General features: G+C 37.5%; 2 protein-coding genes across 5 annotated transcripts in view; one reads left to right on the top strand and one right to left on the bottom strand.

Annotated features, from left to right (window-relative positions):
- Nucleotides 1-25,413, bottom strand: part of LOC134848536 (cyclin-dependent kinase 1-like) — a 488,218-nt gene that overhangs the window by 79,560 nt on the left and 383,245 nt on the right. The gene's annotated exons all lie outside the window — the stretch shown is intronic.
- The window catches only part of LOC134848535 (ubiquitin carboxyl-terminal hydrolase 34-like), a 67,899-nt gene continuing 46,185 nt past the window's right edge, over nt 3,700-25,413 (top strand). Inside the window, exons 1-10 of the mRNA XM_063866035.1 lie at nt 3,700-4,060; nt 4,369-4,585; nt 4,871-5,061; nt 5,653-5,817; nt 9,774-9,957; nt 10,328-11,013; nt 17,643-18,002; nt 20,078-22,099; nt 23,995-24,156; nt 24,598-25,113. Coding sequence (XP_063722105.1) covers nt 3,818-4,060; nt 4,369-4,585; nt 4,871-5,061; nt 5,653-5,817; nt 9,774-9,957; nt 10,328-11,013; nt 17,643-18,002; nt 20,078-22,099; nt 23,995-24,156; nt 24,598-25,113 — 4,746 coding nt within the window. The 5' untranslated portion in view covers nt 3,700-3,817. The remainder of the gene's footprint in view (nt 4,061-4,368; nt 4,586-4,870; nt 5,062-5,652; nt 5,818-9,773; nt 9,958-10,327; nt 11,014-17,642; nt 18,003-20,077; nt 22,100-23,994; nt 24,157-24,597; nt 25,114-25,413) is intronic.

Below are 25,413 nucleotides of genomic sequence, written 5' to 3'. Positions count from 1 at the left end.
GGCTTTGAGTTTCCGCTCTTTATATTGAAAAACTGAAACCTTCTTTGAATACCAAGGAAGAGTATCGCAGGGGTCCCCCTCACCATCAAGCTATGATGAATCTTGTTTCTGTATGTGTGGATACTTTCCGCCTCAGAATAGATTTATTGTGTTTTTTTGTTTGTTTTTTCTTTTCTTCATTTGACTGGATTTGGTGCTTTTTTCAAGCTCAATATTTTTGTGTTTTAAGATGCTGATGATGAGCGGTAGCTCGAAAGTACTCTAAATTCAACATTGATCAACGTTGTTTTTTTCTAATTTTTAAATACAATTTTCTTGCGTAAGAATTGAATTGTCTGCTTTGTTACCGCATCGTAATTGTTGATTCGATGCTTTTCGAACATTCAATTGTTTTACCTGGCATGTTTTCCTTCAAAATATATGTTTTTTCAAAACGAAATTAAGACAAAGTTATGAAAATTTTGATAGATCAGTTTTTTTTCTTGTTTTGATATTTTTCGGTTTCTGTCCCATTTTCTGCCGGTTAGTTTTTCTTGATATGTTTGTGTTGCGTTGATGCCTGAAATGTTCTTGCTCAGGTATTTTCGGCTGTGGTATCGCTTGGAAAAATTTCGATCGATGCTAGTTTCCCATTCTAATGTCCCGGCGTGTATTTTTTTAAAACTAGCCTTATTCCTTCTGATAAATCTAGTTTTGAGATTTTCAATTTTTATCGGTTTTTTCGACTTTGTAGCTTTCTTGTAGTGTATCGCAAGTGGCGCAAAGCTCGGCTTTGCCTTTTTCTAATCCTCTGTTTTGCTATGGACCATTTTTTGGTAGCACTTTAGAATGTGAGGAGGGGTATAATTTGAAAAAAAAATTTTGAAAAGCTGCAAAGAAAAAATGTGAAATTTTATCCTTCAATGTTTGGAGGAATTGCAACCTTATTTTAATTTGTTGGACCAGCCAAATTTTGTTTTGATTGATCTACCCTCAATAGAATTTAGATATGCGATGTTCCGAGAAAGGAAATTAGACATTTTCAACTGAGAAAAACAGTCTTTCTCATGTTTTTTTTTTAAAATCATAGGTTAATCAATTTATGCGAATCTGTATTGTTTCTGAATGTTGTTTTTCACGATTAGCAACTAGCCTTATTATCAAAAATACGCTTAAGGTATAGAGAATTAAGTTATTTGCATAGAAAACTAGTTATTGCAAATGTTTTAAGTCCGCTAATTAGCACTCGCGAAATTTGTTTCAAAAATTCAATGTTTTGCTTAATTTCCACTAACTGAATCTGTTGCGTGCGCATTGGTGTCAGATGATGCATATAGCAAGTATCAGCAGTTTTCTGCAAAGCGTGTACCGGCTTAATTACTTCTTTATGGGACGATTTTAATCAAAGTTAAAAAAAATCAATTTGAAATCATGTTTTAATGTTGTTCAAATCACGACTGAAAATTCTTCAATATGGTATATCGCTCGATCTATTCAGATGATTATTTTTTGCTCTACATGATTTTGCGTGGAAAAATACACTCGAATACAAGTGTTTGTTGTTCGGTTTCTTTGATTTCAATAGCATGTATCCAACTGCCTATTGGCAATTTTTTATATTTTGTTCTGCTTATTGGCGTAAGCTGAAGCTGCAATGACTATTATGACAGTATGCAAGCTTGATTAACAAATGAAAAAGATTACATTATCTTTACCTTCGTAAATTGACTACGCCTAATTGTTGATTGGCGCCACATGGACTTTAAATGGCAGAACTGGATCCCGTTTTAAGTTAAGAACCTGATTTAGCGTGAAAAAAGTTCACCCGAACGCAAAGGTCTTAGGGGCGAGGACCTTATGGTGGTACGGTCTACTGCATTGATGCACAGGTCATAATGATGCTAATTTCTGCTTTCGAAGACGCCCACGCTTCACTTTCCTTGATATTTTGTTGTACGGGACGAATAAGCATGCCGATCGCATGAGAAAACTAGCTTTCAATGCCAATAAGAAAGGCATAAAAGTTATTGGGTAGATTAATGAATCAGACTGAAACTTTACACGAAGACAAAACTAAACAAGGAAAACCGGTTGCCGTGAAAGTGGCACGAATGTTCTGACCATATAAAAAAGGGATTTTTTTTATACGTTTCTTCAAGTTAAGGGTTGTTTTTAATTGAGAAACATACGATCGCGTAGAAAATTAGTGAATTAGGCAGGACCTACAACATTTGTCTTCAGAAAATGAATAACAAACAAAAAAACAAAGAAAATTTAAAAAAAAAATTAAATTTTTTTTTATTTTCTGCACTATAAATTCAGTTTTTTTTTACCAATTAAGCGCTAAATTGAACATAATTGAACAAAATTAAGTAATTGAACAAAACTAAGTAGATTTCTTTGTAACAAGCGGTTCTAGATGGCTTAACTCGCTCGAAATCATACTAAATCTCAAAAATTTCAAACATGTTTTTCCCAAGATTGGAACATCTGTAAAAATTGAATTTGCTGTTTTATTGAACCTTAGCAACTTCCAGTCTCATTTTACTCGGTCTGGAGGTAACGTGGGTGTTTTTGCACCCCAATGTCGGGTTTTACTTGAAATTGGGTCGGTATTTTGTATGGTCGGTTTTAGAGAAATTGCATGGTCGGTTTTTTGTTTGTCTGCTCATTTTATGACAACTAAGTTGCCTCAGGGCTTTTTTTTGCTATGGTTAATTTTTTTTGTAGTTGCTACTGCTAAATATCTACTCCTCTAATTTAACAATGTACTAACACTGACTTTGTATATTTCTCTTTGTGTATAACCCTGGCTTTCATTTAGTCCAAATTATGTTTTCAATTTTCGATTTTTTGTTTTCGTCTCATTTTCTGTTTGTTAGCTTGCAATGTTACGCTTGCGTTGTCTCGCAAGTGATGCGAAGCTCTGCTTTGCCTATGTTTTACAAAAGTAAAAGCTCCTTTTTTGGAGAGTTATAAACTCAAGCATCAAAAGTGTATTGAATTGCTGAATTGGTGTATATAATTTGTAGTTGCATACTGCACTGGAGCTGTAAAAAACCAAGTCATTATCTCGGAAAAAAAATTAGGTAATGATTGAAGAGACATGGAGAAATTGACAGAGGGTTTCGAATTATTGGAAAATTTGAAATGAACGGTGTCAAGTAGGGGTACATTTGGGGGAGGGAAAGAGAGGTGCTATTGTACAGCCATTTTCAGCAAACCAACCCTTAATTCATGTCACCTTTCATAGGGTCACGCCCGCTGAAAAAAACGCTTGATCAAAATCCTCCCAATCGTACCCAGAACAACTTAAAAATCCTCGAGCAAATCTTAGATCTTTGTATGATCATATGCTTTGCTTTTACTTGTTGGAACCTGCGCAGCGTTTATTGGGATTAAAAGTAAATCAAAGGTTTTGTTGAAAAAAAACTTCTGCGTTTAAAAATTAAAAAATTTTCTGCCCAACTGCCCTCCTTTTTTAGCTCTACACAAATGAAGTTTTTTTTTCGGTTAGTTCATATACTCATTTTCGGCTGATTTATTAGCACTTGCTAAAGGTTCCTTGTCTCTGCGTAAACTAATATTGTGATAGTATGCGATCAACCAGGGGTCGTAATCAAAACAAGGGAAATTAGGTCAACTTAAACTTTCGGCATTTGCTTTGCGAGTAAAGTAAACATGAAAAATTCCAAGTACTAATCTGATTGATTTTAGATTGATATGGTATAAGACGATGATTTACTAAAGCAAAGTATGTAGCAAAAGGATTTTGTTTCAAGATATCTTTTCACGCTGAAATTTTCTAGAACTTTCTAGAAGGACATTTGAGTCGAGAATGAGTTGCTGTGATGTGGCTAACTGTAATCTTCTCTCCCATTGCATCACTGCTCTCTCGGCTGCCAACAACTCGGCTAATCCGAATGACTCCTCAAGCCCGAATGATGACAATTCGGTCGAAGTGGAGTTCGAGTCTGCGAGTAGTGAACATCTGCACTTAGTGGTGAAATACTTGAACTCGTGGCGTGCAAGAAAGTGTGCGTGTGTGGTGCGTAGGTCAGCTCATCATTCGCTGGTCGAGGTACGTTTTTTTTAAAAAAAATTGTTATTAATAATAGATATTAAAATGGTCTAGTATAAAAAATTATGAATCTATTTTTGCTCACAGTTTTGTCTGAGTAGCATCTGTAGATTTCAGATGTGCCGCAAAATCAATTTGGTCGGCCTGAAAAACGTTGTCAAAATCTCATTGTAATATTTTACAGAATAAGACCATGGAATGCCTTAGTTAAATTTCTAGGCACATGCCTGTCTCTTATATGAGATGTTAGAAACCTCTGAATGAGGTGCAGCTTTTCTTGTGTGTTCTGTGATGTTTCGTGTTGCTAGGTTTTGTTCATGCTGACTACGAAATCACTGGTTGAGGAATTGGACAAGCTACGCGCTATAGTGCACTCTTTAGACGATCAACCAAAAGTGCAGAATTCTAGTGATTCTTCTGCGATGTCAGATGGCGTTCTTGTTGCGGGTACTTCAGCTGGAGGAAATATTGCGAATACTAATGTCGTCGAGAGTCAATTGACGAATTCGGCTCAGATAAGACCATGTAGATAAATGATTTAATCCATTTTTCCTACGCATAGCTGATGAAAATAGCGCGCGTTTTTATTAAAAAACGCGCGCTATTTCCAAGGGTAGAAAAACTTTGGGTAGATTGGACTCACTTCGATTTTTTAGATCCATAGTGCTATGTTAAAACTTAATGGCTAACTTGGAAATTATATCACAAGATCATATTTTGAAGAAATGTTGGCTTGAATTCTTTTTTGTAAGTTCATTGACCTTTCTCTAGCTTTCCTGTCAGCTATGTTCAATGTTTTGTTTTTCCTAGCCTCTCCGTTGGTTAGTGGGGAACTAGATGAACTCGTGAGTGCAGTAGAGGTCATCTTCAGTTCCGACTTTTCCCTCTCCAACCCCTCCTCCTCCGCCTCTCCTTCAGGTTCAGCGGGGGGCAGTGGGGGAGGTTCAGGGGGGCATCATCACATCAGCAGTAGTCACTACTTCAACAAATCTCATGCCATTGTAAGTATACGCCGTTATTACTTATTCGGTCTAAAACATTATGAACGTCGCCCGCTGTACTAAAAACTTCTAGATGCTATGTTTCAGCATTTAATTTGAGTTAAGCTCGATTATTTCCTCTTGCGACTAGCAAGAGTCGTCAGTTCATTCTCGTTTCATATTTTGAGATTTGCGACGGACAAATAATAAAAAAAACGTGTAAGCATTTTGGACCTGAGTAGTGACTAGTTTTCGTCGAAACTCATAAAAAACCTTTTCAGCTTTTCCCCTTTAAATGGCTGTCCTTTCGATTCTCTGATCCAGAGGAAACGTCCTCCATTTGAACGGTTGAAGTAAGTCTCATTCAAGAAAATTAGACTCAAATATGACAAACTGTGTCGTGCGACTCAAAATATCCTTTTCTCTCTAATTTGAATTTCTCGTTCTTTCCCATTTCCCCCTATGGCACCAAGTATGGTATGAAGAGCGAAATTCCTGCTGAGAAAATGGGTTGAAAACATATAAAACATAGTCAAACTCCTCCCCCCCCCCTCTTTGCGCTAAGGGGAAAATGAAGGCGGTCGGTCCCACGAAATCATTTTTCATTTACAGCTGAGTCGTGTGCTGAAGAACCTGGTGGTGAAGCAACATTTCATGACGTCACTAGCGGAGTTGTTCAAGTCTGCCTCTCCCCTTCTTCTGCCGCTCTCGTTTGTGCAGCCGTGTGTCAAGTTGCTCTCTTCAGTACTCAGATGTGTCGCCCAGGAGTTCTCAAAGGTCAGCAAATTATACGGGAAACTAAAATTTTTTTTTTCAGTAAAAAGTTTTAAATATTGTTCAGGCTCAAATTTGATTTTTTACCTTTTTGACTTAGATTTTTTTTCTGTTCAGTTCATTCCTTTGTTAAAAGGAAGGCAAACTACACTATCGAACGGCAAAAGTTTAATGGTCACGAAAAACGTGATCGACTTCTAGTTTCGAAAATGGAATTTATTTTCAGATTTCACCACAGAATTTTTTTAAAATCTTCTGATCAAGTTTCTCAAATTGGACTAATTTTATCAAAAAAGTATCAATTCTAAATTCTTCTTGAAATTGCAAGGGCTATAAGGCCATATATATTTTGAGTTGAAATTCAAAAATTGAAGTTTTTTTTTCAAAAGCCAAGTCTGTTATTCTTTTTCCTTGCGTTGTTCATGACTCTTTTCCAACTGTCTGTTGGCTTTGTTTTTTTACTGGAGATAAGCTGCAGCTTAATAATCATCCAGATAATTTTGCGTGAACTCGATTAAAACCAAAGAGTGACTGAATCAGATGAAAAATTGCTCGAGTGAGGGGTAATAATAGCAGAAGTAGCGTTTGAGTTCCGGTAAAATTGTAAAAGGGAGATCAGTTTTTCAATTTTTGTCCAATTTAGTTCAAAAATCTTTTGACCAGTTTTCCCGGCCTTGAGACGTTTTTGCTTTTTTGAAAAAATGAATCACGACAAATAGGTATTTAATATGATACCACATTTGAAATTTTGTGAGCTTTCCTTGAGGTACCTAAAATATGGCCGAACAAACACTAGCTAATTTATAGTTTCTTCCGTCACTTAGTTCCACGACATTTCGAACAAAGATGAGAATTTCAAAATGAGAATTTTCGGCCAATACTAGTGACGTTTCAGCCAAAGACATTTCATGATGACCTTAAATGAACATTCCAATGGAACAAAGTAATTTTTATCTCCATTCTTGGATGCACCTCTTACTGGATTAATGTTTTTATCTCGAAGTTATCGCATATTTGCTGAAATGGCTCCGACAAATCTTTTCATTGTGTTTCTCCGAATTCGGACACATATTCTGTTGGAACAAATGCCAGGCAAATGATTTTTTTCTTTTTGAGGCGAAGTTGAATTAATTGAATTTCAGTTAAAAATTGCACCGTTTTAATAGCATTGCGGACAACGACTTCAAAGTCAGTGAAAATTTTTGGGCCAAGTCGAGCAAAGCAGGACCGTGATTGTAGCGTAAACATTAAGCTCAACTTGAGCGCTGAATAAATTTTGACGGGGACGGGTAACGTTTTCTGTTAAGGCAGCTTTTTTCACTTAGCTAGCAGTTTTTTTTTAATGTTGTTTGGATTGTTTTGGCAGATGACAACGCTAACTTCAATAATAAACTCTTTATCTTCATTCAAATAACCGATTGATTTGCAGTTTTTAAGCGTCTACTGTCCTTTAATGAGGCCATTTTTCAATGTTTTTCCCGATACCTCAGGCCAACTAGGCAGAGATGCGTTTTTGCGTGTTGTAGTCTCAAAGTCCATTATAGATCAACGTTTTTTTTAAAGTTTTGAATGGAACTGAAATGAACGTGCACAATTTTTTGCTGTGGCAATTAGTATAACTTGTTCTTAATGGGGATTAATCAACAAGGATTAGGCCTGTTAAAAGCAAATTAAATGTTAAAATGATTTAAAACGTCTCTTTGGTTGAATTTTTTTTATCAATTAACATATCTGTTTAAGCAGCTTAAGTTATTTTTTCAAACCAAACTACCCATTAACCTGATAAGTGGTTGAACCCTTTCCTGCCTGAAGCATGGTCAGTAACTGTATGGTCAGTAGTGGTAGGGGTAGTCAGCACTTTAACTGATATCGTTTTTGACAGCTGTATATTTGCTGAAATTTTTGTCTGGTCTTGTTGAAGGGCGTAAACATATCGATGGTGCCCCATATTGTCCTTGTTCAAAAACCCAAGAGCCTCAGAAATCCAAAAGATCCAAATCAATTTAGTTCAGACGCACGTAACTTTATCATTTTGGTGCTCTAATGTATGTTTTGTCTGAAATGTCTGTTTGAAATGTCTAGGTTATTTTGACCGAATTGTTCTTTTTTGAAAATGGCGGAAACAGATGTCTTAATTGTCTGAACACGGCTGGTATTTGCTTTCTCTTGATCGTTTAACTTGGCGCGCAATGTAAAAATAGGTGGTACGATTGAATTAGGTGGTTCGACTGCTGAAAACTGATCCAGGTTTTGAACCAGGTTGTAACCGACGATGGTCTAGTGCACTAGCATAAAGTTATATCCAATGTAATTTTTTTATGACTGGAATGCAGTCAGGCTAATACGTATTGCGTGATTGCCAGTACGGAGATATGGATTGTTAATGATCACGCTTTGCGGTAATCGGTGACGGAAAGTTGCGTAGCGTGTCCAGCTCCATGTCTTTTGGAAAAAGTTTTTTTTTTAAACAAAGTTACGGATTCTAAATTTTGTTTAAAAATCACATAGCCACCGTGTGTTCAGTGGCTTTGCTAGTGCAGTGGTTGCATAGGCTAATAATCTCCGACAAACTTGTTTTTACGTTTGCTGATCTCAAATGAACCACCGATGCTAATCTATCAACTAATAGGCTTAAAAAGTTCAATAGACTTGATTTTATTTCTAAGTACAGTCACGGAACATAGAAGTTGCAAATTTCTCATTTCAACGAGCAAATGAACGAATTTTTTCTCTACGTATTTCTCATTTTCTCTGCAACTATATAAAATAAAGGATTGAAATTTTGCAAAATGGTAGGTGTTTCTATTTAGAAGGTTTTGGGAAATATTGTTTTGAAGGCTCAAATTAGCCAGTATATCATATGTAGTTATAGAGGTGTTCCTGCAGTGGAAACATTCTCGCAAACAATGTCAGGAGTTGGAATTTTTGGGCTCAAAGTAGTCCTTGCGAAGCTGATGAGCTTGACTTACTCTTTATGCCGCCGTTTAACGCCAGATAAGATTTTTTTAGTTCCTTCGTCGAAAAGGGTCAAAATTTATGAATAATTATGCATTGATGATCGAAATACGGCAAAAGAAGAATTTTCCTGAAAATATTTCGATAAAATTACTGCTCCAATCTATCCTCAAGATTCTCGATAGCGGTTATATTGTGTGTAAGTGTTGTGCCACTTTCTGGTATCAGCTCACAAGAACATAGAATGTATATGTCGCAAAACAGATATGACAGTTTTTCGACGCTGGATTTTGTAACTCTTTCAATTCTGTTATCGGTCACCCGTCGGGGGGGGGGGGATAACAGTACGTAGAACTAATCAGTTCCCCAATGAACTAAATTAAGTCCAAAAATTCCAACTCCGCACATTGTTTTCTATAATGCTTTGACAGCAAGAACACTTCTTAAACTAGATATGATATACTGGCTAATTTGCTTTTTCAAATCAATATTGCTCAAATTTTGGCTCGGGCAAGACCTGTCAATTAAGTTTCAGATGAAAAGACAAAAACATGAAGAACGAGTTCGTTTTGTTGCTCGTTGATTAAAAAAAACTTTGTCTCGTGGCTGGATAATTAGAACGAACTTGAACAGAAATGTTGTCTAACATCTGATTTTTAAACGCTCAATGGAAATTATTTTCGTTAAATGGAAGAAAATTACGCTCTTTAATTAGGAAATTGGAAATGGCGGGAAAAAATGAAATACTTTTAGCGTGGAGATTAGATTGATTTTTACTTTTTGGATTTACAGCGTAAAAATTTGCTTTTTTACCTCTTTTCCCCACCACCTGCCAATTTTTTTGAACTATTTTTTTTAATGCGCCCCCTTGAGGAAAAGAACCCCATTTTCTCTTATGTGTTTTATCTTAAAACTGTCGGTCATTAAAAAATGATATGGTCCTGAGTTTCAAAATGTCTTACCCAATTTGTCTTATTTTGGCTTAATCATGACCAACTTATTAGACTAGCGACGAGCTGAAGCTGGTCAGTGTGGTCCAGAGAGGTCAATTGAGGTCATCTCTGGTGCAATACATGCAGCAATTGAGCGAGGAGGAGCTGAGGGTCCCCAAGGGGAGACAATCGGTGGAATTCTGCTGGGAAAAGATTCAAGAGATTGCGCCGGACTCAATTGACACACAGACTCTGGGTAAGACAGAAAAGTTACTTAAACAGAAATAGTAAAATGGATTATGAATTTCGAAAAACTGTATTATCTCAATTTCATCAGAAATTAAGTTGAAGCTTGTATATGAGTAGATAAAGGAGTAAGAATAGCACTCTGAAAGATTCTACAGGCATTTTTAAGGATAAAAATAAATATCGTTTAAAATTGAATATATCTGGCTCAAATGGAGGCTGGAATGGTTAAAAGAGTGTAAAATACGATGAAGAATGAGAGTTTTGGGTCATCAGTTTAACAGCAATTTCACAAGTATCGTTTTTCTTGAAAAGTATAGTGCTTCGAATGAAGTTGCTCGAATGTAACGCTTCATAAAAAATATATTTGTCACTTTTAGATCTTGCTCTCAAGTACGTCAAGTGTTCTACCCTTACAATGCGTTTGTCGGGATTGGCCTTCATAACGCAACAAGTCTCGGTATGCGAACGAAGCAAAGCAAGCTCTTCTGGAAGAAACAATTCCGGTGGCAACATTTCACCTTCTCCATCTAGTACTCAGAGCAATTCTAATCCGAATAACTCGAAAGCAGTTTTCAAAAAATGGCTCAAATCTCAAAAAATGGTCTCCGTCTTGTTCGGCGCGAACACTCATGTAGAGTTGGTTCGGCAATGTCACTTGATCTTTCAATTTATGGCTAGTGGACAATTGTTGACCTTGAACGACATTGATGTTTTATGGGGCGCTGTAAATGACAAGCACAAAAGTCGTGAAGTTATTTCAGCCATTGAAGGAATTTTACACTATTTGAACGAGTCTTTACTTGAAAGATTCAAAAAACACTTGGAAGAATTGCCGCTTGCGAGTCATACAGATCAAACGTTTTCTCTGAGCTGCCAGATTACAAAAGTGTGCTGGAGACGTCAGCTCATGACGTTAAACATAGCCCATCAGTTTGGCAGTTATTTGGCCAATGAGAAGCGAAAGAGGAAACATACAGGAGGTTCGAGACGAGACAGTCGAAACACGAACTCGCAGAGTGGATCCAGTGATTTACTGACTGTGAAAAGAACAGAAAGCAATCAGGTTCGATTCCCATTTGAACTTTTTTCAACGATATAATCTACGTTTTGTTGCTCTGAACAAACAAGTTTAAAAACAAGATTCCTGGTTTTTTTGCTAAGCTGATATGGTGTTGTTGCCCAATTAATAAAATTCAATGAACGAAGTGAATTGTCACTTAAATGGGTCGTTTGAAGCGTCAAGAGCTGAAAGGTAACGCGATGCAATATAAAATTTGTAGATGTTTCCTTCAGTTCGTCGACGTTTTTTTTTTCGTCTGTATGTTGCTTTTTGTTTTTCATTAGTATCTTTCGAAAGCTGCTGTGTAAATAATGGTACCCAATGTATATTATTTATAGAGTTTAGCCCGAAATAGTGTTGCCAAATTCTTGGTCATAAAATAATCTGTAATTTTCTTACTTGAAATTGGCGATCGAGTTCGGTTAAATGAGAGTTCTGGGATTTTGAAAAAAAAACGCCTGAAGCTTGAAATAAAAAGCCAAACTATTAACTCACGTTTTTGTTGCGTGCAGAAGTTGGAGAGGGAGCATTGGGTTCAGATATGTTCACCCCACAAATCAGGAATCCCAAAAACAACACTATAGTTTCATTTTAATTAAATTTTAAACGGATTTAAGGGGTGTGATTTATTGACTATGTTTCCACTTGCGATGGCAAACGTGTTGCAGCCGGATACTTGACTTTTCTCCCGTTATTAACTTTATTCGCCGATTATTTCAACATGTGACGTCTCAATTGCATGCAGTACACGTGCATCCTTTTGTTCGCTTAATGCTCCATAAAAAATACGTTGGGTTCCTTGATAGTGTTTTCCCCAATATATACTGTAATAGTTTTTAAGTGCAATTTCTCAGTTACTTTTTTTCGTTTTTCGCTTTTGTTGTTTTCTGTCGGCTGATTTTGCATTTTTAATAAGCCAACTACATCGCCTACCCTAATGCTATTAGTAGAGGGCTGAACGATAACTAAATCTTGGAATATGAACATCGTCAAACATTTGATGACACTGTAGCAGCGACAGCATATTATCTGGTTTACTGTTGCTGTACAGCCTTGTATTTTTATATCTGGAGCAGATCCTATGAAGTTTGACTCTCAATCTCGAAGTAACGGTTTGGAATCCAACAACGCAGATTTTTTTTAGCTTCATTTTTTCTTTCAGCTTCGCCCGTCTTTTCAAGTTCCTAATTCCAGTTTCATTACACTAGTCAGCTTGCGAGCGTTAGTGTATTAGTACGAACCTTCTTTTTTTCTAGCCTAGCTCGCAAAAAAAAGTGTACCTTAAAAGTGTTCACTTATTTGGTGGCACTCTTGCAATAATCACGATCTGTAGCAAAGTTCATGACATCTGTTCTGTGCTTTATTTGTGACTAGTATTTGTGATTAATTAAGCGTCTGTGGCTGAATGGTTAGAGTGTGAGACTATTAATCTCTAGGTCACAGATCAAATCGAGTCGTAGCTGAGTTTTAACTAATTTGAGGCTTATTTCGACTTTTCCTTATTGCGCTTTATAGAGCTGCTTTTTGTAGTGTTCTCGCTAGTTTTTTTTGAAGGGCAGCTTCGCTTTTGTGTTAAGAAATTTGCAACGCTTTTTATCAGAAAACTGTCTGCGTTAAATTTTCACGATCAAACGTTTTGAGATATGCATTTTTTAAGAGTCGATGAACATAGTTCAGACTCTTATATAAGTCGCGATGATGTTTTTTTCAGGAAAAGTTTTAAAATTTGTTCAGGCTCAATTTTTTTTGCGGTTTGATTTTTGATTTCGTTTCGAGTTCAGTTCATTTCCTTTAATAAAAGGAAGGCAAACTCCACTATCGATCAGCGAAAGTGTAAAGGTCAATAAAAAGTTGATCGACTTCTAGATTCGAATTTGGAATTTAATTATCAAGTTTTTCAGCCAAAGAACAAAACAAGTTTTAAAATTCAAGTCTAATTTTTTTCTGTTTACTTGCGTTCATTGATTCTTTTTTATTTTCTAATCGTCTATTTGCTATGTTCTTGGCTTAGCAGCCTTGTTTTGAGGCCTTTGATTACTAAAAGAAGGTTTGTTATTTAATGTTTTTTGGAGAGAACAATTTTTTTTTAGATTTTCCAAGTTTTTTCTGAATGATTTGTTCGGCTCAACGTGTGTCTGCTCAGGTATTGTCTGTTTTGTGGTCGTATGGTTTTTTTAATGGTCAATTGATATGTTTTTCCTAGAAGAAACTCTATTTAAGACAAACTCAAGAGAAATTTGGTTAGTTTGCCATTTGAGTCGTTTTGCGAAGTGTGCGAAGCTTCGCTTCACCTGTATGATTGAACGTATGTTTTTAAGTTTTTGCTTTTTATTGAAAAATGAAGTTTTTTAAGAATTTTATGAAGATCGTATAATGCTTGAACACTCTTCCAAAAGAAGTTGAAACAGAAAAATGTGCCATCAAGGCATGTTGCGACATGTAATATTTTGATTGAAACCTCTTCTGCCCAAAAAATTGAAAAGGAAGAGTGTGTTCGAATTTTTTTTATTTCTACCTGTTTGGTTGTGTTTTCAGTGTTCTGATTCCTGCAGCTTGCAGGAATGTGTTTCATTCGCGTTGCACTTTTTTTCTTGATTTTAATCTGTTTCTTGTTGATTGTTTGATCTCGCTCTAAATTTTAAAATAAAAGAAAGATAGTTGGTCTTTCAGATCTGATTATTTTCGATCTGAATGATTTTTTTCGGAGGGTATGTAATCATACGATTTTGTTAAATTTTAGGGTAATTTAACTTGCGAGAGCAAGTGACTTGCAATCGCGAACAAGACTTTTTCCCGTAAACTACCTTTCTTACACTTTTTGCAGACATGCTCAATTCCGACATGCTCAAATTCTTGAAAGTTCAATTAGAACTACTTTTTAGTTCATGCGGGGTAGTAAAAAAGTATAGTTATTGATTTTTTTCCCGGATTTGTGCTTTTCGACATAATTTATGTCGGCTGGTTTTCCGTTTTTGTTTTCAAATGAAGTTTTTGTTGCGGATAAACGATTTCGGCGTATGTTGGATAGTCTTAGTCATCCTATTTTGCACAGTTTCTAGGGCAAATTGTTTTCAATGCTTTTGCTTGTGTCAGGAGGAGTGGGTCATAAAAGTTATACGTCAAAAATATTCATATTTTGAATATTTTGCTTGTCTACAGATTCGTTTTTGGCTCAACGAGGTTCGAACCGAGTTTTTCCATCTTTGTTGCCGCTCGGTCATTGATTATCTATACTTAATCGAGAATTTTATGAACATCGTCCGAGACCAAAGTATGAAATTTTTTAGATCATTTCTTTGACTTGTTTAAGTTAATTTTTCAGCTTAACTTTTTTTGAATAAAAAACCTTTCCTTATTTTCTTTTCTCTTCGTTATCTTGTAATGAAATGTTTTAATTGTATTGCAAACCAACTCATGTTGCGAGGCTTGATCATCATCGTCATATCCGATTTTTGATTATGGTGCTGTCCCTGCCCCATCAGATGTGGTTGGCAGCACCAGGCCTTGTCGAACTGCAGCTCTCCATAAAATACGGTCTTGAGGGTCAGTGTGGTTAAGGCAACGTTCCTTGATATCATTTTCCACACAATCCTCTTGGACCAAGTCTTTCTTTGTCTCCCACGTTTTTTGATGGAGGAGATCTGCATCTCACTGGCCATTTTGATGCATGAAGAGGAGGGAGCGCGCTTAACATGACCACACCATCTGAGGTGTCTGCTCCGAAAGACGTTGATAATGTCACGCAATAAGAGTTTATCAAGAAGTGCACGTGGGTCATGAACACCGGGCTTACCACCGCAGATCCAACGGCTCATTGCACGGTCATTTCGTTGGAGTCGTTGCAGTTCTGATACGTTGGGACAAGAAGAGTACCTTTTTCCGCGTATTAAGAGAGATGTGCCGCGAAGTTAACATAGGGAGTAGTTTCCTGAATCTACACCAGGCTGAGCAACATCTGGCAGCAATTGCACTATCACAGCCCCCACTCGCACTGAGCATGTCACCCAGGTAGCAGAAAGTTGGCTCAACATCAAGCGTAGTGCCGTCTACATCAATCATGTTCGAAGGGCGACCGTCGATAGGCCGCGACAATCCAGTGTATCTAGGGCAAACAAATGTTGGGTTGGCTACCAGCCGGTCTGATATTCCGCAGCATTTCTTGTGAATCCACAACTTGCACTGAGAGCAAGCAATGGAGTTGCTTCCAGCACCTTTACGACAGAGAGCACAAGGGTACTTCCAGAGTCCTTGAGGAGATCAAGGCCAGTGCCTGAGATCAGGAAATTTGTCTTTTTCTTGTTGACTTGCAAACCTTTACTCTCCATGCCAGTTTTCCAGATCCTGAGTCTAGCGATGCATTCATCAAGCGTATCCGCCATTATAACTAATTCATCCGCATAGAAGAGCTCCCAAGGCACGCCTCTACGTTGATTGAATCGCATTGCTGTGGGAGGGCCTCTAGGACGATGATGAAGAAAAGTGGACTTAGAAAAGAGCCCTGATGTACACCGACACTCCCATTAAATTTTTCGCTGTACTGGCCGTTTACTCGAACCCGACTCCGGGCATTACAGTACATACCCTGGACGACCCGCACTGCCCATTCTTCGACACCGGAACTTCGAAGGGCCCACCACAGTAACTGCTTGGACACACGGTCAAAAGTTTTCTCGAGATCCACGAAAGCACAGTAAAGCTTCATGGGAGAATTTAGTTTAATGCTTTCGCCTTTTCGTTTGGGACGGGTTGTAGCATTTTAACTTACAAAAAATTTTATGGCTAAATTTTTCAATTTTTTTTGTTTCGTTTTCGGCTTAACGAGGGTCGACCCAAGTTTTTCGCCTTAGTTGCCGCTCGGTCATTGATTCTCAATGCTTGTTAAGGCTGTTTAAGAACATCGTCCGAGACAAATTTTTGTAGAACGAGTTATTTTTTCGGATAAGTAAAAAGAAATCTTTCTTTTTTTCTCAATATGTGGTAATGCTATCTTCACACTTGCGATCACCTTAGTGTGGTTTTACGAACCTTCTTTTTTTCTAACCTAACTCGCAAATAAAAGTATTCATCATTCGGAAATTCCATTGCAGCCTTGGAAATTGCTTAGCATCTGTTCTCTGCTTAATTTGTGGCTAGTGTTTGGTACCTATTAAGTTTCTGTGGCTGAGTGGTTAGTGTGTGATCCTTTTTGTTTTCTAGGTTGCGGTTCGAATCTCAGAGGTAGCCGAATTGTTCAATCAAATTCGAGGCTTATTTTTAATTTTTGTTATTGCTTTTAATAGAGCAGCTTTTGTCGTTCTCGCAAGTGTTTGGGAAGCGAAGCTTCGCCTCTGTGTTTCATTTTAACGCAAGTGTTGTGAAGCTCCGCTTCGCCTCTGTTTTATTGGTTAAAATGACGTAATTGCCGAGCGATGACTCTAGGCGCTCTAAATTGTTACCACTAGTTAAATCTTTTGACCTGGTTTTCCCCTTATTGAGACAAGTTTTTTGATTTTGGAATCTGAACCAGGAATAACAGGGTTTTTATATGAGGATATAATTTCACCCTCTAGAATTGACCCTACTAGCGTTCTTGTGGTACCTAAAATTGCGCCATCAAAGCCCGTCCTTTGACATTATTTATTTGAGTCACTGCATGACATGGTCCAATTAACAAAGGCAGCCGGTGCCTTACAAGAAGTTAGTATTGTTCTAGCTTAGTCCGTAATGAAAAAAATGAAAATGAAAAAGTTATACTCCTTTTCAGTGTTTATGCTTTCTGTTCTTTCTAAGTTTGCTTAGTTTTAATGTATTGAAATTAGCTCCAACTATCTTGACAGTAACTTTTGGAAGTGACTTGTTGGAAAATACTACCAATCCTTTTCTAAAAAAAAACGTCTTAAAAAGTTGAACATTCAGACCACTTTCTGTCTACTTCGAGAATATTTTTTTATGAAAAGGCTTTTCGGAATCCCAGTTACGACAGAAAGGTCTTTATTAAGATATATGACTCGACTCGATTAGTTTGATAGTACGCTTGTTTGTGATACCTTTTTCAACGCGAAAAAGTCACGTACCTTAGGTCAAATTTTCTTTCCTCCACTGGGGGTAGTCGAACCTTAATCAACATTTTTGGCCGATTTTTTAATCATCTTTTTTGTGTTATGAGAAAAATTTGTGTTATAAAACGAGTTGACTTTTTCCGAAGTTGTCTTGAACAATTGTGTTCTCAACTTTTGCGCCCAATTTCATTGGCGACTGTTTATTCAACGTTTAATGTGCACACTGCATAATTAGCAAATTTTTACTGCAGCTTTTAAAGATTTCGGTAAGGGTGATAGAATCTGATTGCAAAATTTTCCCGGTTTGTTCCCTTCTTTTCCACTTGGGTGGAAATTATTAGAAGAACTTATTTCGTTGCATTAGGTTTTTGCAAATGAATACTTGTTCCTTTTGCCATACGCTTCAAATACATTTTTTGAAATGGGTTGAATGCATCGGTTTTTTCTCAATGACATATTTTTCTTGGAACATGTTAATTAATTGAAAAAGTTTTATTAGGTTGGTTGTCTTAAAACTCTCGTATCATGATGCTGAAATATCAATTAATTACAAAACTTTTAAAACGTTACCCTCTTGAAAAAATCGAGTTTTAGGGTGCAATATCACCAAGCCAAACTTCAGATTCACTCGCTCTGAATGATGAGAGCCAGTACCCTCCTAACGCCACAGTGGGTTTTATGGGCGAATCGCCAGTTCTAACCAGCTCAAAGCAAAAATCGGAATGCGACAGAGTAGTGCTGAACCCACCTGCTGAGTGGACTACAGGTAATGAAAACAACGACACTACCGGGTCTTCAATTGACAGTTCACCGAGTCCAACCAAAAGCAGGAAAAAGAGATCGCCCCCGAAATTGAAGGACGTTGAAATAAGTGACGAAGACAATGATAATATATATCAAAATAATGTGGAAGAGACAGTGAAAAATGAGGCGTCTAAGCGGCAAAAACTGGACGTGAGTTATGTATTGTATTTTAATTTTTACGCTTGTGATTACCAAGCGTTATCAAACTGATTTTCTTCGGGTTGACAACTTGTTTTATAGAATCACTTGTATCTTGGCTTATAATGAATTCAAACTTCTTTGCGGTCCCAGCCACTAGCCTGGGGGTAACGATTATGCCTTGGAAAGCAAAGGTCCTGGGTTCCAATCTGACTAGGACTTTTTTCAAATGAGAAATATTCTAATTCAAATAAAATTGTCGGCCAATTATTTGTCAAAAAATTCTTTGGCCCAAATTAATTCAGCCTATTTTTCATGGGCCTAATGACCTAATTTTGGGTCTCGTTTCAAGGCAAACACAATTTTAACACTTCCCTCCGTACTTTTCAAGTTGGTTGTATGTTTACCAATCGGTTTGTTGAAATTTATTTTTAAGTTTTGGAAAATGTTTTCACTTTTTTCAAAATTTTTTTGTTTCATAAAAAAGGTATCAATTGAAAGACCGCCCACTTCCCTTTGTGCCTGAATACTCCCCTAGAGTCTTTTTATACTTGCCGCCTCTGTTTACCGCCTTCGAAAAAGTACCGCCTTTCTCGATAACTACCCCTCTCAAATCTGAGTTTTGGGTTTAAATGATTAGAATTGTTTTGAAAAGCTCCCTGCATAATCGGCTACGCCCAATTTTTTTTCTGCACTCAAAACTATGGCCCTCGGAATAGTCCACTTTCGATTTTGACGGTTTTGTGATTCTTTTTGAATTTTCTCAAAAACAAACATCTCAAATCTGATATTGTGGGATCAAGGGCCTTAACGGGGACTGGGAAGCTTCACTGCATTAGCGGCCACTCACAAAGTTTTTTTACTCAAAAAATTATCGCCCCCGGAAAAATCAAAGTTTTTTAAACCGTTTTTCATATTTTTTGAATATTCTCGAAAACTTCCATGCCATATCTGAAATTTTGGGAATGATTCGAAGTAGGGGTTAGGGGGAGCTCATTTGGTTATGCGACTACGCCCTAATTTTTTCTGACACCAAAATTTAGGGCCCTCGGGAATTTTGATTTTTTGACCGTTTTTTTAGTCGAAACTAACCCTCCCAAATCTGACATTATGGGTTCAATCGAAATATAGGTTGCTTAACTTCCATCTGCGTAAGCAGATTCGCCCTGTTTTTACACATAAATTTTGGTTCTCGGAACTGACATTTAAATGTTGACCGTTTTTTCGACTTTTGGCCGTTTTGTTGACAGTTTTTTTTGGACTTTTCTCCAGCTATTTTTCCAATTCTGATATCTTAGGTTTAATCGAAACAATAGGTTGTTGAAAGCCTACGTTTGTAATTGTTTGTTGCCCAGTTTGCATAAGAAAAAATGCTATGGACTTCAAACTAGTCAAAACTTTGAAACTTTTTGACTTTACGCGAAAACTACTGTGCCAATTCTCAGGTTGTGTTTTGGGAATCATATCTGCTTAAGCGGCCACAAAATGCTTTTTGCGAAACAACTTATAGATTTTGGAAAGTCTTTTGTCCGTTTTTTAAAACTTTTGACCGTTTTTTAGGAATTTTCTTAATCATTACCCAATCAATTCAGATGAAAAGTTTAATTTAAAAAACCGGTTGTAATAATTGTTTCCACAGAAGCGGCGACTCCCTAATTTCTTGTAAGAGAAAGGTTATATCCTTGGGAAAACTATTTATCTCAAAATTAGGAGAGAAACAACTAAGGTTTTGGGCGAAGTCCAATTTTTGAAATCACATTTTTCGTGCCGCATGAGTATAGGAAATTCATTCCGTATCAAGCACTTACCTCCAGCTTTAGCTGGGCCTCTAGTTGTTGTTTTTTATTAAGACATACGAAAACTTTGGTTCACTTAGTTTTTTTTCAACATTTAGTTTTTTTTCGTCTTTTTTATGTTAGTGTTGTATCGCTAGTGGCGCGAAGCTTCGCTTCGCCTCAGCGTTAAATGTTCATCCAATCTATAACTACCTGAAAAAGATTGTTGTATATTTGATCTATCATCTAGCTAACAACAGTCTAACGGGGATGTTTTGAAATCAAAATGATGTTGACTTTCTTGTGTTTTAGAGAAAGAGTTCGAAGGTGTCTCGCGAAATCAATCCACCTCCTCCCCCGCCACCGCCTCTGAGACTCAGTCGTCATTTCATCCCCGCTGCTAATGACTCCTCGCCAGATGTGAACGCGCCTGGACCTTCCAGGGTTCTGAGTTATCAGCGCCATCCATCGGAGTCGGACAAAACAATCCACGGCTTCGATATGAGAGACCTTACGGAAGAACAGGAAAACGAGTTCCAAGAAATGAATAAGCTTTTCAGAGGAATCCAAGATATGAAGACCGGAATTAATCCGCAGTTGGATGTTGACATAGGTGAGCAGGAGTTGAGAAGGTCTGTTGATAGCAACGCGGGTCCTGGATCTGAAAGTCCTTTGTCGCCTACAGGCAGACGGAACAGTGCAGCTGACGATCTGCAAGATGCAGAGATGGTCAATTCTCCTATGGCACAGTTAGGCGATGCCGAAGATGAGGACGACGATGACGACGACGTCGAGGATCTTGAAGACTTGGACGAAGAGACATCGGCATTGTATTGCTGCAATCAATTGCTCATTCGAGAACTCTTAGAACAAGATGGAATCTTGAAACCGGTCGGAGTAAAGTCTCAACAGCCTTTGACTGTCGAAACATCGGATGCGATGCTGCCGCTTGCTTCAGAAGTGTCGTCAAACGTAGCTTTGGCATCGTCTGCAGGTCAAGTTAATGATAGCGAGGTTAGCAATGTTAGGGAGACGAGGTCAGAAGACGGTGAACCCAGTTGTGACTTTGAAGTTATAAGTGATCAAGATGAAAGCAATAGTACGGACTCAACCGCTTCGTCTTCGTCGTCCGATCCAAGCTTGGTCGGATCTTCATTTTTCGTCAAAGCAGGCAGTTCTCTTATATGGGATCTACTGACAAGTAATCAGTTATCGGATTTAGCACCAGAGCAGCAAGAATGTGTGAAGCAGAATTTGTTCGATTTAGTTGCAGTTTTCTTGAAGTATCCTGAAATTTTGAAGGAGATGGTTCGTTCCTTGTTGAATTCGGTTCGAAATAATTGTTCGACTTTCATGTGTGTCAAAATGTTGCAAGCATTGTTCTCCAACGTAGTTTCGCTGTCAAACTACGCGATCCAAACACACTCAATGCTGGACATTCTGGTTGGAACAATTCTAAGTTTGATAGAATCAGAAACTGCAAATTTAACTGCAGATCACAACGAAATGGTTGAAAGTCCAGAGCAAACAAATACTGACAATCTGCCTCTAACGCAATCGGAACTCGGAGAGTTTTTGCACTTGTTCGATGCAATTTTTCACAAAACGAGTCATAGTTTTTGCTATACATTCTCAGACGGACATATTATATCTCTTTGGACGGTTCTGTCCACGAACCCAAATTACAAAGATTTCTTCCTGAACTGGTTATGTGGTATATGTCAAACGGATGAGATTCACATAATGACTGACCAGCAATGGTTGATGATCTATTGCAAACTAGTTACAACTGACTCGCAATGGAGTAAACTTCAATCGGATCTAGCATCTTCGCCGACTGATACAGCTCCGATAAATAGTGAATTGGCAACAAGGCCGATGGAAATCGAAAGCTACTCCTCGGCACTTCAAGGAACCGGTCCGCTCTTGTCAGATTTGGCTGAAGTTCATTTACTAGCGGTGCTTTTCTGCAAAGCCGTCAAAGGAGTATTCTTTAGCGACCAGCAATCCTCTCCTGGCGATGAATCTGTAACGTCTTCAAACGGAGTCGCAGAACTCCCAAACGTCAGTGGGACTTCAAGTAGCTTGAATACAGCTGATGTTTCCAGGACTTCTGTAGCCAATGGGTTGTCGGAAATTAGAGCTGAATTGATAAGTGCTGGTCTGCAGCAGTTCTGGGCTATTTTGTTGACGTCGAAGGATTCAGAAATGCAAAAGATGGCTAGAGATGTCTTGAATGGCTACTACTTGCATTTACCCAAACTCGAAAAAGAAGCAGAGTTTATTGCGAGCACCTTCGAGAGGATATCGAAGTTTCTCCAGAGCGATGAAACGGTAAGAACAATATTTTCCTTGTATATTTTTTTTGCATCTAATGGATCTGTAAATTGTTTCGAACAAGTTAGTTACACTTTGAAAATGTATCATCTTTAAGTTTTGAATACTACGAAGTTTGAATTTAGCCAACAACTGTCCCACCCTGTTCGACAGTTGCAATCTTTTCATTAAAAATGCAAATAAGGACATTCCTTGCTTTGTGGAGCAACGGTGAAGGGGCTAAGATCTCCGCTTCTCAGTCCAAAGGTCGGTGGTTCAAGGCCCACAATCGCCTTGGTTTGTTGCTTGAGGATAAAGCAACTCTACTACTCCAGAAAAATAACCTAGATATTGCGCGTTTAGAGGCACAACCGGGGGTGCAATAGCGGCTCTCCTTAAAGAGCTGGACAGCTCATATGTTGGTCTTTCCCTCGATGAGAAATGGTTTTAGTTTATCTTTTTTCTCAATTGATTGTTTGATAAACCTTATCGATATTGAAATAAATTAATATTCCAAATTTGGGCAGCGTTTCGCTCGCCTCTCGGGTTTGAATGCACTTTGAATTTAGTTTAACACTTGAGAAATATATATTTTTTCTTAACCTAATAATTTTTCTTCTTAACGTAATATTCTTTCTTTCTTCAACGTAATAATTATTCTTCTGTCTTTCTGTACCCTTGCAATAAGCAACGGTATTACAATCGGGTAATACTTTTTTTACCGTAAACAAATTTGTCTACGACTCATTGGGCTCCTGATGTAACTTGCTTCATATTGAATTTAGCCTAGTGGTAACGAATACCCCGGGACGGCAAAGGTCCTGTGTTCGAATCTGACCAGGGTCACTTTTTTAAAACTAAAATTTCAGATCACAAATATTAAGGTCTATTATTTGTCTGCTTATGTTTTGTCGGCTTAGCACATCTAAAAATTGTTTATTTTAGCTGTAAACAATTCACACTTTAGTTTCTTTAGCATTTCAAAAATCCGACCGAATCGAAATTTGCTTTTCATATTGGTTGTAATTTTGCCAGCTCGATTTGTTTAAGTTTTTTGTTCGTTTTTTGTCTTTTTTATCGGCTTGATATTTTTCGGCTTAATTAATATCGACTTAGTGACCTCTAATTGTGTCGTTACCACCGAAAAAAGTTTCTGTGCGCGTGTATGTGCTCTGAGGGGAAAGGGTTGGAATATTTTTATAAATTTAGAATTTTTTGATGTTTTTTTTTCGTCTTGAAGGATTTCTGCTCAGGTACGTTCAGTTTTGTAACCACTGGTAGTTATAGTTTCAAATCCAATCAACCAGCTGGCGTAGAGGAAAAGCAAAAGCTTTAGATGGCAAAGTCTTGGGGTTCGAAACCGGTCGGGCTCTTTTTTTGGAAACTAGAGTTTTTTTTGGACTGTCGCCCGTCTGTTTTTTTTGTCGACTTGATTCCCGTAGCTCGATGGTTCAGCTTTTTTCCAAGTCGATGTAACTCCAATGCTTGAGACGACAAAGCCTGGAAGTTCGAGTCCAGTTGAGACCTGTGTTTTTTGCAAATTAAAAAATTTGGCTAATTTAGATTATTGTCTGCTTTTTTTTGTCTGCTTAGTTTCGCTAAAAGGACTTTTTTGAAAAGTTGCCTTCTCTATAGCTTTCCCAAAGCTTTTTGTAGAGTTTCTAATGGTGCTCCTTTTTTGTTTTGTATATTTTGGGCTTTTGTTAAAAAAAATGAAAAAATTGTTTTTTTTTCCGTTTGATTTGAATCATATTCATTCATATTTGAATCGCAAAAGGTGCGAAGCTCAGCTTCGCATCTGTGTTCATGTTTTCATCGCAAGTGGTGCGAAGCTCAGCTTCGTCTCTGTGTAGCATAAATTGTATTTCACCTGGTTTTTTTCTGACGTAATTATGTACCATTTTTTGTTTCAGTTCTGTCTGGACAGACTAAAGGAATTGCAGTCGATAGTGTGTCTTCTGTTACATCACATCCAGCAGAGTTACAAGAAGTACTCGTTCCACATTAGACACTCGGCCCTGAAGGCCAACACTGCCCCAATACACAGCCACTCCAAAACATGGATGCCCAGAAAGGTCTGATCTTCAAGAAAAATTACGAAATAAAAGCAGCAAATTGCTGTGGTAGTAAAACATCAAGCTCTGACTACAGTTTTCTGTGGAAAAATGTTAAATAAAATCTGTATTTTTTTCCAAAATTTTTGTTTTGAATTTATTTCGGAATTTCCATTTTTTTGGGAAGGTACTGCCGGAAGCTTTATTGAAAGGTTTATTAAAAGAGCTAAATGAAAGTTTTTAAAAACTATTTTTAGTCTCTAAAAAAAAGAAAATTTTGAATTTATCGTCGAAGTGAAGTGTCACCCTCAAAATTCACATCAATTACTGCTAATTGTAAATTGGTTTAAAAAATTCTGTCATTTAGTCACTAATTCTGCCGATGGATTTCAATAAGGTTATCGGTATTTCAATATCGATGTTAATGGAAAATGCTATATAGATTTTTGAATAATATTCCAGGGTTCTCACCAGCTGAAGTTGTATCTTGCCAACCGAGTTGCAGGCGTCAATCAGCCCAAGCTAATCAACATGCATTCTTCGGACTATCTTGGCGAACTGCGGGCAGATGTGACCTTTCACCAAAACGAGCTTCTGAAATCTAAACCACTGGACGATTCTGATGATAAAAACTCTTCTGACACTCAGGAAGGATCTCGGTTGAAGTATTACAGGTTGCTTACAAATGGCCTGGAGTTGAAATTGGAACACGATGACCGGATTCTGTCGGATTTATGCATACGTGATGAGTCTCAAATTGCGGCCGTTTTGACTTTTCTGCACTGCGACGATTCGTCATCGGAAGACGCGGCTTCAAAGTTTCAGCTAGGGGATGTATTTTTGAAGTTTCCAGGTTGTCTGTATATAGAACCGCCTTTGGAGAATTACCCGCAAGTGATATTGCTACAGCAAGCTCATTTCAACAGACTGTTTGAGACTCTAAGAAGGCTCTCCAACCTTAAGAGCTCAGCTTCTAAGGTAGCGTCTCAAAATAGTTTTCTGTTAAGCTATTGCATGTATATTGTTGAAAAATCCAAATTTTCTCTTCAAATTATCTAGCATTGTTGTTCCGACCATGGAAATTGGGAGGAACTTAGTATTCGGGTGTTTTAGGTTTTTTGTTTTCCATGCAAAATCAGGTATCAAAAATAATCATCGGACTGTGTTGAGTGATATATCATATTAAAGCCCTTACAGTCGTGATTCGAATCTTGATACAAAAAAATTCAAAATTTTTTCCCAGTGTCAAGAAAAACCGGTTTGAAACTTTTGCTTTCT

Source organism: Symsagittifera roscoffensis, chromosome 6, assembly GCF_963678635.1.
Source record: "Symsagittifera roscoffensis chromosome 6, txSymRosc1.1, whole genome shotgun sequence".
Lineage (NCBI taxonomy): Eukaryota > Metazoa > Xenacoelomorpha > Acoela > Convolutidae > Symsagittifera > Symsagittifera roscoffensis.
This window is presented reverse-complemented; position numbering and strand designations above follow the sequence as displayed.